At 47.5% G+C, this 16,322-nt stretch overlaps 1 protein-coding gene across 10 annotated transcripts in view; it reads left to right on the forward strand.

The window, feature by feature from the left end:
* The window catches only part of FGR (FGR proto-oncogene, Src family tyrosine kinase), a 324,122-nt gene that overhangs the window by 230,971 nt on the left and 76,829 nt on the right, over positions 1-16,322 (forward strand). For all 10 annotated transcript variants that reach the window (XM_078681925.1, XM_078681920.1, XM_078681926.1 and 7 more), the window contains one exon: positions 7,426-7,687. In XM_078681925.1, the coding sequence (XP_078538051.1) occupies positions 7,438-7,687 (250 nt within the window). In that variant the 5' untranslated portion in view covers positions 7,426-7,437. The remainder of the gene's footprint in view (positions 1-7,425; positions 7,688-16,322) is intronic.

A 16,322-nucleotide genomic window follows, 5' to 3' on the forward strand; every position in this document is an offset into this window, starting at 1 on the left:
CAGCTCCAGTGTCTGAGGCCTAAGAGAGAAAGTGTGTGTGTCTGTGTCTGTCAGGAATAGGCCTTCTGTGCAAGGCACACACTGCAGAACCATTGTATGAACCGAGAGAGCGCTCTAGTGTGTGAGTCCTGAGCATGTGAGATCCGTGCAATCATATGAACACTATTTTGAGGCAGTTGGATCTGTGTAATCTTGGGTTTAGCTCTGATGCTTGAATCTTCAGCCTGTAGAATTTCTGTAACCCAAGGATCTGTGTTTTGTTTTTGCCACCCTTTAAGTTTTGAGGTCTCTCTTGCTCAGCCGTGCCCTGACCTGTGTAGGGGTATGGATGGGTCCGCTGTGCCAGGCCTAAGCCTGTAAGACCCCTTTAACACAAGGTGTCAGATTGCAGTCTCCACCTGAGCATGTAGTGACTGTGTATCTCTATGAAAGCCTGACCCAGAAGGTTTTACGAATCTGAGAACTGTGCTGTCTGAGCCCTGACATGATGAGGGCTTTGGAACCTGAATAGATAGATCTGCGGCTTAAGACCATAGGCCTCTGTGTTCTGATGGACAGCTCTGCATCATTATCACCATAGCTACAGGTGGGTGTTCTATGTTCCAGCACCTTATAGGTGTTCTATGTTGCATCACCTTGTATATTATGTATTCCAGAATAGTGGTGGTTCAGTTATCAGTTGGACCTGGTTGTGTCAATATCTTTGACCTGTACCTGCTTGTAATAAATATACTTGGACTAACATAGATGGAACAGTCATTATTACATTCTGATGGACAGCTCTGCTAGGTCTCAGACTATAAGATATATGTATTCATATAGCTCTACTGTCTGAGCCCTGATGCTCTGAAATCTATGTCAACTCTTAGGGAGCTCGGTGGTGGAGGCCCAAACGTGAAAAATATGGGGAATTGTAGCGATAGTTCTAAGTCTTTTGTATTCTGTAGACCAACTTTGCTGCCCGAGACTGTAAAATATTCTACGGGTTGCTTCTGCTGTTTTAATTTTAAGCATACACAGAGAGTACTTATTAAGACAGGGCGCAGGTATTCCTGTGGCACTACGCTACGATAAGCCTTGCGTCGATTTTCTTAACAATATAAAAGCCCACGGGCACAGCACGACATTGTGGTGCACCACGTGAGCGCCCACTGAAACTCAGTAAACTCTCCCAATCCCCCCCCCCCCAACCCCCATCACCCCAAGATCTTTGTATTGTTCTGCTGTCTGATGCTTGAGTCTGACTGAAATATCAGTGCGGATCGTACAGCCAGGGTCAGGTACCCCCACCTCCCCAATGCCAGGTTCCTCTTTTGTGGTTCCATTCTGCTCGCTCACTTCCGCTCCTCACTCGTTCGTGCCTCCCCTTTCTCCTCTTTCTTGTTCCCCACGTTTCTTTTCTCATTTACTATGCTTTCTGTTCTGCCCCCTTGCTTCGCTTAGTTTTTTATCTTTTCAATCTCACCCATGTTTTCCTTTTCCTGGTCTTTTTTCTCTTCTCTCCTTCTCTTTGTCTCTTCTTTCAATCTCCCCTTTCTTTGGCTGCCTCTGGTTTTCCCTTTAGCTTACTCGCAGCATTTTTTCCCCTTTCATCTCTCCATCTATCTTACTCTCTTCATCTCTCACTTTTGCCTTTCTCTCTCGCTTTCTTCTCGCTCCTTCCCGGCTCTCTTTACCTCCATCTCTCACTCTGTCTGTATTTCTGTCCCTCTCTCTCGCCTCTCTTTTACTATACCGCCTTCTCTCTTTCTCTCTGCCTAGCAGTTTCAATCTCTCTCCTCTCTTTCCTCCCCCTGGCAGGTGTCTGTGCCGAGCTCTGTCACTGTGCATTAGAAGACCCCAGGGGTGTGCATGCGAGCCCCCATTCTTGCCCCTCCCCCTTTTATATTTCACTGCTGTTGCCCGCAGTGAGGACCTACTCCCAGCTCTGCTGCGAGAAATGCCTCCCCTCCCCAAGCTGCAGAGGTGCTGATCCGTCATGGCGCATTACGGGTGGACACCTGATGTGTTCACTGTCTAATCGGACTGACAGGTCGGTGGAGAACAGCCATGACCCCCAGGGCACGAGGACACTAGCCTTCGCCCTTCGTTCCTTCTCCTGTAAAAGCTGCATATGAATAGATCTCAGAAAGCCTAGGTGTTTCCGGGTCCAATATTAGCTGGCGCGACAACAACAAAGACTGTGGTGAGGCGGTCTCGTGCGTTATTTTGTAGCAGCAGCACACAGACCCCTTCTGGAGCTGTGTGCAGCCCTCGTGGCAGAGAGATGGCGTATTGCCTGATTCGCATTAAGTGTTCGGTCCAGGAAGCGTCTCTCATCCTCAGCATCTTTATCTGCTCCAGGAGGGAAGGCCTATCGGGCACGTGCGCCACAACATTTATTGCACGCGCTGGCGTTTGCTGCTAGAATTAGGTACGCCCTGTGACCTTCGGCATCCCCACGTCACTTCTAGTTCTTGTACTAAACCAATGTTCGCCACTGGGAGCACAATAGGTGCTCACTGCCTCCCTTGGTGTATCATTCCAATATTCCTATATTCCTCATTCTACAAGGGATATGCTAGTGCCGTACCTGTGAGCTAATCAGAAAGGCCTGAATACTTGTAAAACATACCTGCTTGTAATAAACGGTCGCGTGAGGTAGTGTGTCTTAAACCTAAACAAAATGGCTGCCCTGTTTTGCTGTCAATGCAATTTTCTCTCTGGTGCTGTAAGGCTCATCACAGGAGGGCGAGTGTTATGAGTACAAATAGAAGTGCATGCAAGATTCGGTGCCGTGGTGCAGGTGTCTTTGTAGCGGGCAAGAGCCAGCCAGCCTCTGTGGCCCTGTAGGTGGCAGTGACGTAGCTGCACTGCCATGAGAGGGAATACATTCTGGTCTCCCTTAGCAACAGACTTTGGAGAGCTGGATGCAGCCTGGCTCTGTCAGTGTGTCAGCTCTTGGATACGTCCTTCTGGATGATTGGGCGAATATCTTGTGATGGGAATGTCTGTCTTGATACTGAAGCAATGTCAGTTTTCACTTGGATTTTTTTTGGGAGGAGCGAAATCACATCTGTATCACATCAAAATAATCAGTTTTCAGCTGGAGCTGGCATTATTGAATGGCTTTGTTAGTGCCGCTCCCACGGTCGTTAGTCATGAAGGCATGAATATGTTTTCGATGAGTGGCATGGTGATGACCATCACCTTGGTGGCACCATCATTGGTCAGCTTTTGTTGGAAGCCATCATTGAATGGGGAACTATGATTGGCACCTAATTAGGAGGAAAAGACCCGAGGGCCCATGGGTGCCGCAAGTGCCATCACACGTTTCAAGTTTCCACAATTATTCATGTAAGACACTTTACCAGCTTTCCATAATTCCTGATTATATAGACTTTGCAATATTCTGTAATCGCCATCTTCATCACATTGAACATTTCTGTAATGGCTCAGTTACCCGACTTATAGCTTTATAAAGCTAGAAGTATGTAACATGTCCAAGCATCTACAGTGCTCGTCAGCACATCTCTTAATTTGCTACAATGTCCCAGATATCACACATTCTGTTTATCCATTTTGCCCAGCCTTTTCATAATGTCCAAGTCTGCACATAACATGTTAGTAAATTTGAAAACGTGCCTTTTTTTTCATAATGCCAAGGCCAATTAATTTATAACCCTTTCAATGTTTTTGCAAGGCTCCGCTTGCTGTACATTGCACATTCTAAAACACTGTTTGTTTGTAGTACATATTCCAAATTTTCATAATGCCCCAGGTAGCAGAGTTTGCAAATTCGATACTGCCTCTTGCTAGTGAGCTCAGCTAACCCACCCTTTGTAGACACTTTGGGATAGGCGGCGTTCTCAGCAAATAAGATTTGTTAGTCTTGTGTGAAATGTAAAGAGGTGCGTTCCTCAGCCTATTGTCACACTGGGGAAGGCCTACTATTCTGTCCCTTTGCAACATCAGGCTAGACTGCCATTTTGGGTGACTGGTCTAGTTTGGGAGTTTTAGATGTAGCTGCCATGCCAACCTATGTCTGTCATGACTTTTAGCCTGTTGTGGCTTTTTAGCTAACAACATGTTGCATTCTAGGACTGGTAGGTTCTCTTTTCTGTCTGTCTTTGCTAAAAATGGCAACTTGCTAAAGAACTGTTGGAAGACACCCTGGGGCTGGTTGAAGGTGTCACATATGTCGTGGGTGTGCTTATCAGCAATGCATTGACATACCTGTTTTTTCTGTCTGATCCCTATCAGACGTGTGTACTGGGGACTGGCCCAGTTAGCAACGAGCAAACCTCCAAGCCTTTCTCCATCTTCCGGTTTGAAGGGTATACCGTGGGTAGCCATGTCAGGCAGCCGCTGCGGGGCCGGAAATGGTTAAGGCCAGCACCAGCAGGTGCAAGACAGAGGTCTGCTGATAGAGGCCTGTGTGCAGGCACAACTGAGGCCTAAACCACGGATGCCTTCCGCCTGTCTACAGTGGTCACAGCAATACGTCCCGTCTTCCTGCCGGGGTAAATATCGTACACAACAACTGGTTGGGGGAGAGGCCTTCTTCCCGCCCTCAGACCACACGTTCAGAAAGATGTCTTTTTCACTGCCACTTTTGCCTACAAACTACTTTAACATCGGCCCACTTCATTGTCGTCTTAGCTCCATTTCCAGTGAAGATAAGGTGTTTTTCCCATAGTATGCGCACAGCGTGACATTCCCTCCTCCCCAAATTCCTTCACCTTACTGCCCACTACACCCAATAAATCTCAGAATCAGGATCTGTTGTCCACGGCGTAGCCTTTTTTATTCACATTATTCTAGGCAATTTACCACAGACCATTACCAAAGAAAGGTATCCTTCTTGGATATATAAGAATTATTCACATCATCACATTTTAGCTGCATCACATGTCAACGACAGTAAGGAAATTAGGTACAAGATTACTCTTTAACTTTAAATCGACCGTACACAACTTGGCCGTACATTTGAACTTTACACTTTAACTTTTAGACTCGGCCGCACACTAGAACTTGGCCGTACATTTGAACTGGCCCGTCTCGGCCACCAATGTCCCAATGTGCTGCGCACATCACGCCGTAGGCCCCAACGAGCTACAGCCAACAGTTACTTGACATCCAGGGCACCGCATACCGCACCGGCCCACTCGGGTACCTGAACACAGGGAGCCTCCCCAAGATACTCAGTCCATACGTTATGGGTTAGGGCAGTAAAGTCCAGGACCACCGGCAGGTCGGTCCCTCCTCCCCGCCAACCCACTACACAAGTGGAATCTACCTCCTCCTGGGGTCCAACGAATGGCTGTACCTCCATTGTTGTGCATCCCTCTTTGTTGTTAACTGTCAGCGCTCCGCCTCCGTGAAGCCACACTCTTCTGCCAGGTGGGTGGGTGGTCGATGACGCTCCTGAAGCTCAGGCTGCAGACTAAGGGGACAAAGAGAATGAAACTCCCCAGGGCACAGCCTTATATACTTGTTAAGTTTTGTTTCCTGTAGGTTTCGTTTCTCCATGCCTCACGTCACAAAGTCATCACCACCAACCCCCTTCTTTTTGTCCTGGGGCCCGGAGTAGGAGGCTCAGCCCCGTGGCTCAACTAAGGGCGCCACTCCCGTATGCGCGGGGGGCGCCTGTTCGTACCTGCCAGCAGGGCCGTCTTAACAGCATTATAGGCCTCCGGGCAAACCAGTGCACTGGGTCCTGCCTAAACAACCACTCACAGGAATAAAAATGTAAATTATCGATAAAATAAACATATATTTATTGGAATAGATAAGCATGGGGCCCCTATGCTCATGGGGCCCCAGGGCAACTGCCCAGTGTGCCCATGCGTTAAGACAGCACTGTGTGCCAGCCCTCCAGAAATACTCTTAAATGCGCAGTACCCACAGTGTTCTCAGGATGTTTTCCACTGAGACCCTGCCATAGCTGCCTCTGGTGTTGACATACTCTGATTGGTTTGCACTAAAGGAAATGCAGTTTATCACGTCCAACTATCAGTGTGCAGAATGGTGTCTGGATTGCACCACAGGCTTTATGAGAAGATGACGGACGGACAGACAGTGAAGCGGGGCCTGCAGACATATTGGGCGCACTCTGGTTCATAAGGGGCATGAGGCTGCGCTTCCCGGTGGCGAGCACTCGAAAACTAGAAAGGGCGCTGGAGGCCTCTGGCTCGGTAAAGAAACCATTAAAAATGTCTCATCAAAGAAAGGGCAGCGAGTGCAGGAGCAGGGAAGAGGTAAAGGCAGGAAGAGAATAAAAAAAGAAAACCGCGATTGAGTCAGAGGGCAGTAGCATTCAGTCGACCACCATGATAAACATCAGAGACAATGCGGGGGATGAATGAAGAGTAGAGAAGCAATAGGCAAACTCTAGTGCATGGTTACTTTCAAACATTTTCCCAGAGGCCAAAAGGTTTGGTTGCTGATGTGACCAAGGGCCGCATTGATACCAGCAGGGTGGTGGGCGAGGGAGGGCATGTACGGTAAGGTGGGTGTAAAGGACACAAAGCATATAGATCTAATGGCTGAACTGCAAAATGTGAAACCAGAAAACCTGGATCAATCCCGGCTTCCCAACTTGCACAAATTGTGTGATTCTTAGCTGTTGTTTTATTTAACTTTCTCTACTTTTCTTTCATTATCACATATGAGAACCTTAAAATACATTGCTTCAGGACGTGCCCTGTACAAAACCTTCTCCTGTCTTTAATTTAATAAACTATCATGTTATTTGTATGTACCAGCAACCCAGGGCATCAAAAGGGTGCCCAAAACCACTGTCTCGCCTCTTAGTTCACAATTGGTATTGTTGTCATGGTGGGTGGGGGGGGGGGAACATGAATGTATCTAAAATATTGTATTAAAACTATCACTTCAAAAACCATATATTTCTCAATGCTCGGATATAATCTAATGTAATGCAATGTGGAAAGGTTCTCCATGTTCATGAAATGCACTTTTTGGATTTTGATAAAATGTTTCATATTTCTACACGTTGGCTGTAAGATGTCTTAAAAAATGAAGGTGTTTCTAAAGTTAAGTGGTGCAGGACATATCTTCTTCTTTTCTTTTACTTCAGTTAATCTATAAATAAAAGCTTGCCCGTCCATTTAACATCTCTGTGAAGGTTACTTCTGAGTCGAGTAAACAGCAGTTTGGTGCTGGGGTGGACCGGGGGCCGCATGTAAAGTTCAGGAGGGCCGCATGAGGCCCCCGGGCCGTACTATGAGTATCACTGAATCTAGGGCATGAAGGGGCAGGAATTGTTTTTCTATGGTCACAAGCTAAGTTTTTATGTAACAGGAGATCTGTGGTAGTGAAAGTGGCTGATTCACACCCATTATGGGTGTCTCCTTTTTTTGTCTTGTGGCGGTGAGAGCTGTTGTGCTAACCTCGCTAATAATGCCTGTCTTTCGCCAACAGACCAGCATTGAAATGGGTTGTGCGCAGTGCAAGAAGAAGAGTCCGGACAAATCGCTGGTGGACGGTGGCGATGGCGCGGCGGGCGCAAACCCCAACGTCCGCTATGGCCCTGACCCCACGCAGCACAATCACTCAGGCAACTTCAACCGCATTCCGGACTTCAACAACTACCCCACTCCTCTCGTCTCTGCAGCCATGCCCTTCGGGGGCACCAACCCCTACCCCAGCAACGGCTCCCAGATGCGTGCAGGCGGCATAACCGGTTAGTAAAAGGTACCCAAGGGGACTCCAAAACCTTGGCAGTGTTAAACGCGGGGACTGTCCCATGAGGGACTTCTTTGGCACTGGCCTACTGCTGTTGGCAGTCTTGTAGTCTGAGAATGTGAGGTTTTGCAGAAGATGTTGCCACTTTCCATCTACAAGCTAGATGAAATCATGCCTGACTCTTTACAGGCCGGGGAGGGCGTTAAGATCTGCAGAAGCTACCCTCCTTATTCAACCACGTTGTAGACTGGCTACTGTGGGAGGTCGTGCTTTTTCCCACACACTTCCAGCGCTCTGGAACAAATTGCCACTGGAACTGCGGAAAGAAACTAAGTTGCTGCCTTTCCGAAAGAAATTAAAAACAGCGCTTTTTCAGCAAGCGTGGGGTTGCCCCTAATTCTCTGACCAGCTGTATCTTTTTAATTGCTTAAGCGGATCCTGACAAAGCGCTTAGAGACCCCTGGGTTATAATGCGCTATATAAATCAAATAAATAAATAAAGTGTGAATGTTTGTACAAGTGTGATGGCGTACAAGTGCCCGGAATTCCCTTTTATGAATATGGTGGCATTGGAGGGATGGTGCATGGTTCTCGTATCCTACTGTACCTGAGACCGTGACCTAGTGTTGTAGTGTGTAGTTCTTCCTGTGAATGTGAAGCCAACATGTGTGCAGTTGTCGATGCCGAACTCCACTCTAATTTAGCGCCTGCTACTTCTGATACAAGCATGCTCAAATCAAACGCTGAATGCATCATGACCAAAATGGTGCAATGATTTCACCTGCCCTCCTGCTTGTGGATTAGATGGGCTACGAATTCAAACGTCCCCTGAAGCCGGGCCAAGCTAGGCATGTAGAAAGGTGAACCGCGCCTCTCTGACTAGCCCTGCACTCGCTTTTGATAGGATAGCATAGCTCGAGGCTACCCCACAGGTAGGGGGGGTTGTGACAATCAAGTCAGAATATTTTAGCAAGAAATATACACAAGAGCCTAATATCCAGACAAAACATTAAATACATTTAGATTTTATCAACAAGTAACTAGGAGAAACGGCAGAAACATCTCAACAAATAGCACATTGACATTGAAATTAAGGCAACAGTCACTCTTAATGCAATCAGGCGTGAGAGTGAGATTAAGAAGGAAGTAGATATTGTTTGAAAACTTTTCTCAAAAGTTTCAAAAGGTCTTCGTAGAGAATTTGCTGGGGTGTGATGAATTCCCTCACTAAAACTCATAATTCGGGTTTTTTTAGAAGTTTGAATGAATTGGATTTCTTAGTGCCACAGTTTCTTGGGTCTTCTTTCTCACAGATGCTGCCTTTACTCATTGGTCTGCAGTTGACAAAGGTGCTGGACGATATGGGGGGCTGAATCCCGGCAGGAGAGTCCAGCCTCAAGAGACGACCCCTGCACTCGCTTGGAAGCATGAGGCAGATGCTTGACGAATCGCAACACCCAAAGCAGTCTCGAACAAAGACCTAGGCACATGTGCAGCTTGTAGTACCTTAAAGTATCCCCGGAAACGCTTGCTGTTACATGGCACAGGGCTTTATAGAATTGGCTGAAGAGTTCACTACATTTAATGGCTCTCAGTAAATCTGCAACCAGCATACTACTGATGTAGAGACAAAGAAGTGCAAATAACCAAGGAAACAGGCCTTCTCCATCTATGCTCCTAGTATATGGAACAGCAACTCTGTATCCATCAGGAATTCTCCAACCGTGCTCCAATTTAAGAAGGAGCTGAAGACACGCCTTTTGTAAAGAACACTACATCACAACGCAATAACAGTCTGCTTTTGCTCCCAGAACCCAGTTACTCCTCCAATTCCTCGCTGGTTGTATCTTTCAGTTTAACCCTGTTTAGCGTTTGATTGCCTTTCGGCTAGGATTGTTATCTACAAATACTACATGCTTCCCTCCATCCGTAATGACCTCAGGCTTTGGCCTCAAAAGCACTGGCTCTTAGCACCAAATCACTGGTTAAGATAAAGCAAGCAACTATGACTACCAACCAGTGGCGGCTGGCTTGTCCCGAGGGTGGTAGGGCGGGTGAGCCATTACAAAAATGTATTAAAACAACTTACCTGTGAGCGTGATGCAACGTCCTCCTCGATGGTCTTCTTTCCTCGTGGCAGGCTCCAAACTCCCTTCACTCCTAGCACTGCTCTCACCAGCATGAGAGCAATGCTAGGATTGGTGGGAGAGGCCTCACTCTGCGTTCCAAAATGCCTTGGAGGCTTTGGCTTTCTCTAACCCAGCTGTCTTTAGAGAGGTTTAAAGTACGCATGCGTGGCTGGTCTTCTAAACACAGTGGGACAAAAAAAACATGTGCACTTTAAACAAAGTGCCCTGCTCTCTCTGCTGCTGTCTTTCAGCAGCAACCCCACCCCCGTCCTGACGCTCCGTTCAGGTTGGGGTGAAGAAAAAGAAAATGGTAATTAATTAATTTCAATACCATTTTATTTTTTTCTCTTATGGGCATTTGAGTGTGGCAATGCTCCTCCGCTTAAACTGAGGAGCCGCCGCTGTTATCAACTTCTGAGAGCTCCTCTGTCACGAATGGCAAACCCTCACTGAAACTACAGTGTGGGCTCCGACTATCTCACCATAGGTGGTCACCTCTAAAAAGGGAAATTTTGGGTCTTGTTTTGTTTGGTTTTCGATGTGTGCAGTCAGTGGCGGAGTGAATGACCCACTGAATTTTGGGATGGCAATGGTCCCGATGGGCTGATGAACTGAGTCACACTAAAACATTAATTGTGTGTTCATGGGCCTCTTCTGCCTGCAGGTCTGCATACAAATGCTTACAAATAAAATTACTAAGGAATATCGTGTCCGAGCGGTGTGGGCTGAATTCCACAGTCAAAAAACTGAGAAGGAGAAATTATGTATATAAGAGAAAACATGGAGAAACGGGCACATAGAAAAAGGAAGCAAGAGATAGAAAGGTAAGAAAGAAAGGGTAATGATGAGAGACAAACGATGGGTAGACAGAAAGAGGAAAGAAAGAACAGCAGGGGGCGGAAGGAAGGAAACACATAAGGAAATAAGGAAGAAAAGGTAAAGGATAGCATGGAAGGGTGAATGGATGGAAGGGGAAATGGATGGGTGTAGAGGGAAAAGGTCTATAAGTAAATGGGTGAAAGGGCAGAAGGATTAAGAATGAGCGGAAAGGGACGAGGAAAAGGATAGATACATATATGGATATAGATGGGTGAAAGGATGTATGGAAAGGTGAAAGCATAGACCGATGAGGGGAAGGATAGATACATGGGTGAAATGGCGGATGGCACAGGAAGATGGGAAGCAGTTTGAATGAAAGGTGAGAGTCACTAACTCACCATAAGTATATTTCCTATGGAGGTTTGGCATAACAGAATGAAGCTAATTCTGGATTAATGAAAAGGGTAAAGCAGCGGCACTTCAGAGGGCACTGGCTGCGGCTGTATTAAAAATTAGACATGGTTCTCTTAATACTGATTCTTCTGGTGCCAATATAGCACCAAGAGCCAGGTTGGTTGTCGAGAAATGCCAAAATAAAAATCGCTTGAAGGCAAAAGTGCTCCTGCTCTGTGACCAGTGCCCAGAACAGCATCTTTTCTAACACCAGGCTCGTCTCACCCCATCTGTAGCTCTGAAATGAGCAGAAAACCTGTCTCTTCAAGGAGCACACCCTCCACCTGTCATCGATACAGAGCCCCCGAAACCCAAGATAACCTTCGATGCCCACTCCTTGTTTCATGTACGCCATCTTAGATCATCTGCCAGTCACTCTCAATGTACTGTGATTATTGCCTCTGTTCTACACATGCATACTTTCTGCAGAGTAAGTGATTAGTTCATTATAAAGTGTGTAATATCTTATCTACTCTACAGAATCCTTTTCCCTCGCAGGCACTAGGTCTCCCCAGATTTGGCCTTTTTCCTTGAGGTACACCAAAATCCTCTGTGTAATGGGGTTGTAGGAGAATCTAATAACTCTTGTGCCCAGAAAAGAAGATTACCTGGGTTCACCCTAAGCTCACTGTTTCCTTTCCTGATATAGGCATTGGGTTATGAGTTATAATGTGATATTTACATTTCTGTAATGCTAACCACCATTGTTACCGCATTTGTTCTCTATATAGATGGCCTCTCATATAGATGTGGAAAGGTCCAACAAGGTCCATTGAGGAACCATCAAGTGTCTGTTGTGTGTTTGGCTGTGCGTGGTTATTGGAGAATGTGTACATCACTTAGCTTTCAGAGGCTATTTGTAAACGAGTGTGAAAGTAAAGTCAGTTGGATCTAGGAGGATCTTTGTTTTGTTTTATGTACGTATGTTTGCCAAAGAACCTTCTGTTTTTCTCTTGATTGAGTAATGATTTCGATTTTGCTGTGTCAGCATTGAGAAACAAGTCAATACGTTTTCTAAGGAAGGTAGTCCACAGCTTTTAAGTTATCCAGGAGCATATGCAATGGCTTCAGTCCCAATGTAGGCAATGGTTTCAGTGTGTGTCTGAGACATGTTAGCCAAACAAAAGAGGAAATAACTATATCCTGCTAGGGTTCGAACAAGATGCAATCGCCAGAATAAAAAAATAAGACATGTCAAACACAGTCATAGGCTGGTTCTCTCCCCTGATGTTAGGAGCTAGTTTTCTCCATTTGGCTTGACCAGCTACTCGTCACCAGGTTACAATTTAAAAAGAGGCAAACCGGAGAACAGACAACGTAAGATGAAGGCAAGAGAGTGGGTTGACAAAAAACAGCATTAAACAGTAAAAGAGGAAAGTCCAATGGTTTGCACCAGGGAGATGCAGACAATTGATTAGATGACCAAAAATCTTTATCACGGAAAGCCCATCAAAGCAGACATAATACAGCACGGAAGAAAGTCATTCCATATCTGGCTTTAGATTGAAGGTTAGCATAATAGATCAGGCGTTTAGGCTCACTACTATCAAGTACATAAAATTGAGGAAAGGACATTTATAGTTCGCATTTCTCGACCTGCGAACAGAATTCAATCCGGTTCCAAGAAGCACATTATGGAACTCGCTCAAGAGTCAAGAAGTCCCTGAAGATTTTCTCACTCGCATAACAAGACTACAACATGAGAACTATGCTCACGTCCACTGGGGTCCCCACGGTGAACTCGCAGATCATATTGCAACGAAGGGGTGTAAGACAAGGCTGCATTGTCGTGCTTACACTATTTTCACATTATGGGAATGATGAAGGGTTTTAAAAAGTGGTGACTGCTCTGACACTGTCTACACCGGAGGCAAGTTACCATTCACTGTCCTTTTACTACTAGTCACACAAGGAATCCTGTTCTGCTTGTGGTTGCTGTTAAAAAGTCTGCGCCCTTCGTTGACGTTCCTGGGGGAGACCCGCCGCAGGTTTCCAACACCGCGGCTGGGGTCTGCATGTCCCGTAATCCCCCGGACTGAGGACATCTGATGCTGATTACTCAGTGCTACAAAAGGTGCGCTGCTGTCCCACAGCATGGGGTGCACGCGGTGTGCCGGGCCAAGGGCGGGCTTGTCCGTGGCTGTACAAGGCTGAGATTGGCCCCCCTCTAACATTTTTCCAACTGGAGTAAGACCATACTGACATTGGTCCTATTGTACGCCATTGAAGGTTTTGGCTCCTTGCATTTTGCGAGTGTGTTTTCTTGTTTTGGGCATTGTGTGTCTAAGTATATTTAGACGTTTGGAGCTCATACAATAGTATGGGGAAAATAAGGGTAACTGGGGTAATGCATGTTCAGAGCCCCGTCGTTAAAAATACTGCAATTCACAGTGTTTTAGAGAGAGCAATTGGGGTGGTAAATGCAGAAATAGATTTAGGGAAAGAAGGCTTTTTATAGGCCCTGGCTAAGCCCTATTTGTCGTTCATTTAGAGAAAAATATTTCCCCGTTAACTTCCCATGCTCCGGCAAAAGACTGAAAATCCTGGAGGGTAGGAGAACTCAGGATTCAGATTTAGACTTAGGCGCACCTAAGAGGAAAAAATGCTAGAGGACCACTAGAGCTAAAACCAAGGTTAAGATTATTGGACCTCAAAAAGCAATTCAGCAGCGTCAAGCTATAGAAGAAGCCAAAGGACTGGAGACCTCTATTTCTGTAGTACATCAAGCTGTATGCAACCCTATTTCCAAGGACCTGGTCCCTCGTCCCCATATTCATGCCCCTTTGCAGCTTCTTACAGAGAATACTAAAGAGCTTCTTACAGCTATAAGCAAGAAGGGAATTGTCCTCTCCTTTTAGGCCTATATGATATGGTATCCCAAATTCCAGCCCTTAAAAGTATGTTGCAAAAATGACAGGGGAAATTTAATGTGAATATCGTGGCCCCAACCCCGGCTAATTGCTAACTGGGCTGAACATAGACAGGTGGGGATCAGAGCATTTTGAGGAATCCGAATAAAGAGACCGTATCTATACATATCCCCTTATTACCATAGACTCCTGACTCTTCATTAGGATTAGTAACTAATAACAACCCTAATAATTTAGGCCCACAAGAAAAAACAAATGGGAAGGACCAATGTTATGCTTGGGGCTATCCCCACCTTCCCCCTGAATGTACCTCATACAATAGTATATTCAGGTTTGTGCTGGGCTCCTTAGAGAAGATAGCGAGGACTATGTAGCTTTGCAAAAAGAAGCTGGTGCACTGGCTGAAATCAAACTTGGGTTGGGCGGGGGACCTTTCTCGGGAAGTGGTACATGTAAAGAGAACACCATGGTTTGGAATTCATCCAAAGAAACTCCAAGGGATTGTATTATTATGAACTTTCGCAGACCATAAATTGTTGGAAAAATATTACAGTGACTGGTGCAAAGCCCCTCTTGTACTATCAAAATTAAAGTCTATTTTTATAGACCGATCAGACATAGTAGATTTAATTCCTTCACCCCAGAACACCTTTGTGATTTCCGTAGTATTAAATACCCACAAGAAAGACACCAGGGCAGCCTGCAGGTCTTAAACTGCATATCACCCGCTTCTATTGTCGCAGAAAATAGATATGCTCCACTATCTTAGCTAGATGACCAGGATTGACATGATCATTTTATGGAGCTCGCTAGTGTGGACAAAGGATTAGGGACACAGGCTCCAAAAAGAGCCAAGCGAAGAGTAGTCAGAGGGAATATAACAGTATAGGTAACTTGAATGATTCTAAAATAATGGAGCGTTGGGCGTGGCCGACTGCCGAACATGGTGGCAGCTTGAAGCGGGAGCTCCTCCAGGCAAACCGGCCCGCATCAACTATCCGTCACTGATCCGTCTTTAAGCCCGCTCGAAGGAGCGACATCGGCTCGGGGACCCGAGCGGCACACAATGCTCCGACCCCGGTAGTGACCGGACACCGGGATCGGCTACGATTGGAGGCGGCGAACTGGGGCCTACACCAGCCTAGCAACACCAACCCACAGTGCCTGGCGGACCCGACCGGAAGTACATCCTCCTCGGCCGAGCGCTGCGACACTGGCCGGCCGCAACTACATTCTGCCCTGTAGAGTAGGCACCGCACCACTCGTAGCGAGCGTGCCCCCTGTGTGGCTGCAGGGATTATCTGGCCTGGGGCACCGTCTGAAGGCAAGGAGGCTGCCGACGGGAGTGAAGATCCTCCGGGGTCCCGGACGGCGGAGTGTGAGACGGACCGGGAGGCCGGAAGCGCCGTTGCGGCGACGAGGTGAGGCGGTCTGCTCTGAGGGCGCTGTCGTCTTCATACGCGGCCATTAATCAGAGTCCCACCCCGCTTTGGAGGGGGGGCGCGTCTAAGCCCCATTTCCCTGGCTGAGAGGGGTCATCGTGCGGCGCCCTGTGTACACGGGAGGTCCCGCATTGGCGCTGAAGTGGTGGAACACGGGAGGAGTCAGGCGCGCTCTGTTGGGGGCCCCCCTGCGAGAACCCACTGACGGCGCACAGAAGCACCGCAATTGATAACACTGCGGTACGTGTGGAATACGGAATCGACCACGCGGAAGGCCGCACTGCAACTTCACGGAGACCGAGGTGCTGCTCTTCGCGGCGGCCGGCTGCGCCGCGTCTGGGCCCTGTGGGGAGTGCGCGGCGCCCTCTTGGACCCGGTGGTACCCGCAATTGATTGCCGGACGCCCGAGGAAAGTACACGACGCGTGGGCCACGCACCAACCTACCAGCCCAATACGACTGCCTACATCCTCACCAAGCCAGCATGGCCGGCAAGGGCACGAGAAGTACGTCGACGCAGGCTAAGCTCGACAAATTTGCTTACGGCCAACATGGACAAGCCCAGACGGGCAGCCGCCACTCGGCTGGAGCGACCCCAGACGCGGGGGCCCCTCCCAAGGTGACCCTGGACGATGTTATGAAGACCCTCACCGAGGTCAAAACGACAGTGGGTTCCATTTCTTCCGAGGTCACTCTGCTCCGGGCGGACTTCAAAAAAATGGCGGAGAGAGTGACGCAAGTGGAGGTAGTTACAAAATCACTCGTCGAGGACACCTCGGACCTGCAGGTTGCCATGGAACGCATGGAGAAAGTCACTAAAACAGTTGCAGGAGAAACTCGACGATCAGGAAGGGCGCTCCCGGAGGAACAACGTCCGCATCCTGGGCCTGCCGGAATCCGAAGGCAAAGCTGCTATGGACC

The sequence above is a fragment of the Lissotriton helveticus genome, chromosome 3_1, assembly GCF_964261635.1.
Source record: "Lissotriton helveticus chromosome 3_1, aLisHel1.1, whole genome shotgun sequence".
Classification (NCBI taxonomy): domain Eukaryota; kingdom Metazoa; phylum Chordata; class Amphibia; order Caudata; family Salamandridae; genus Lissotriton; species Lissotriton helveticus.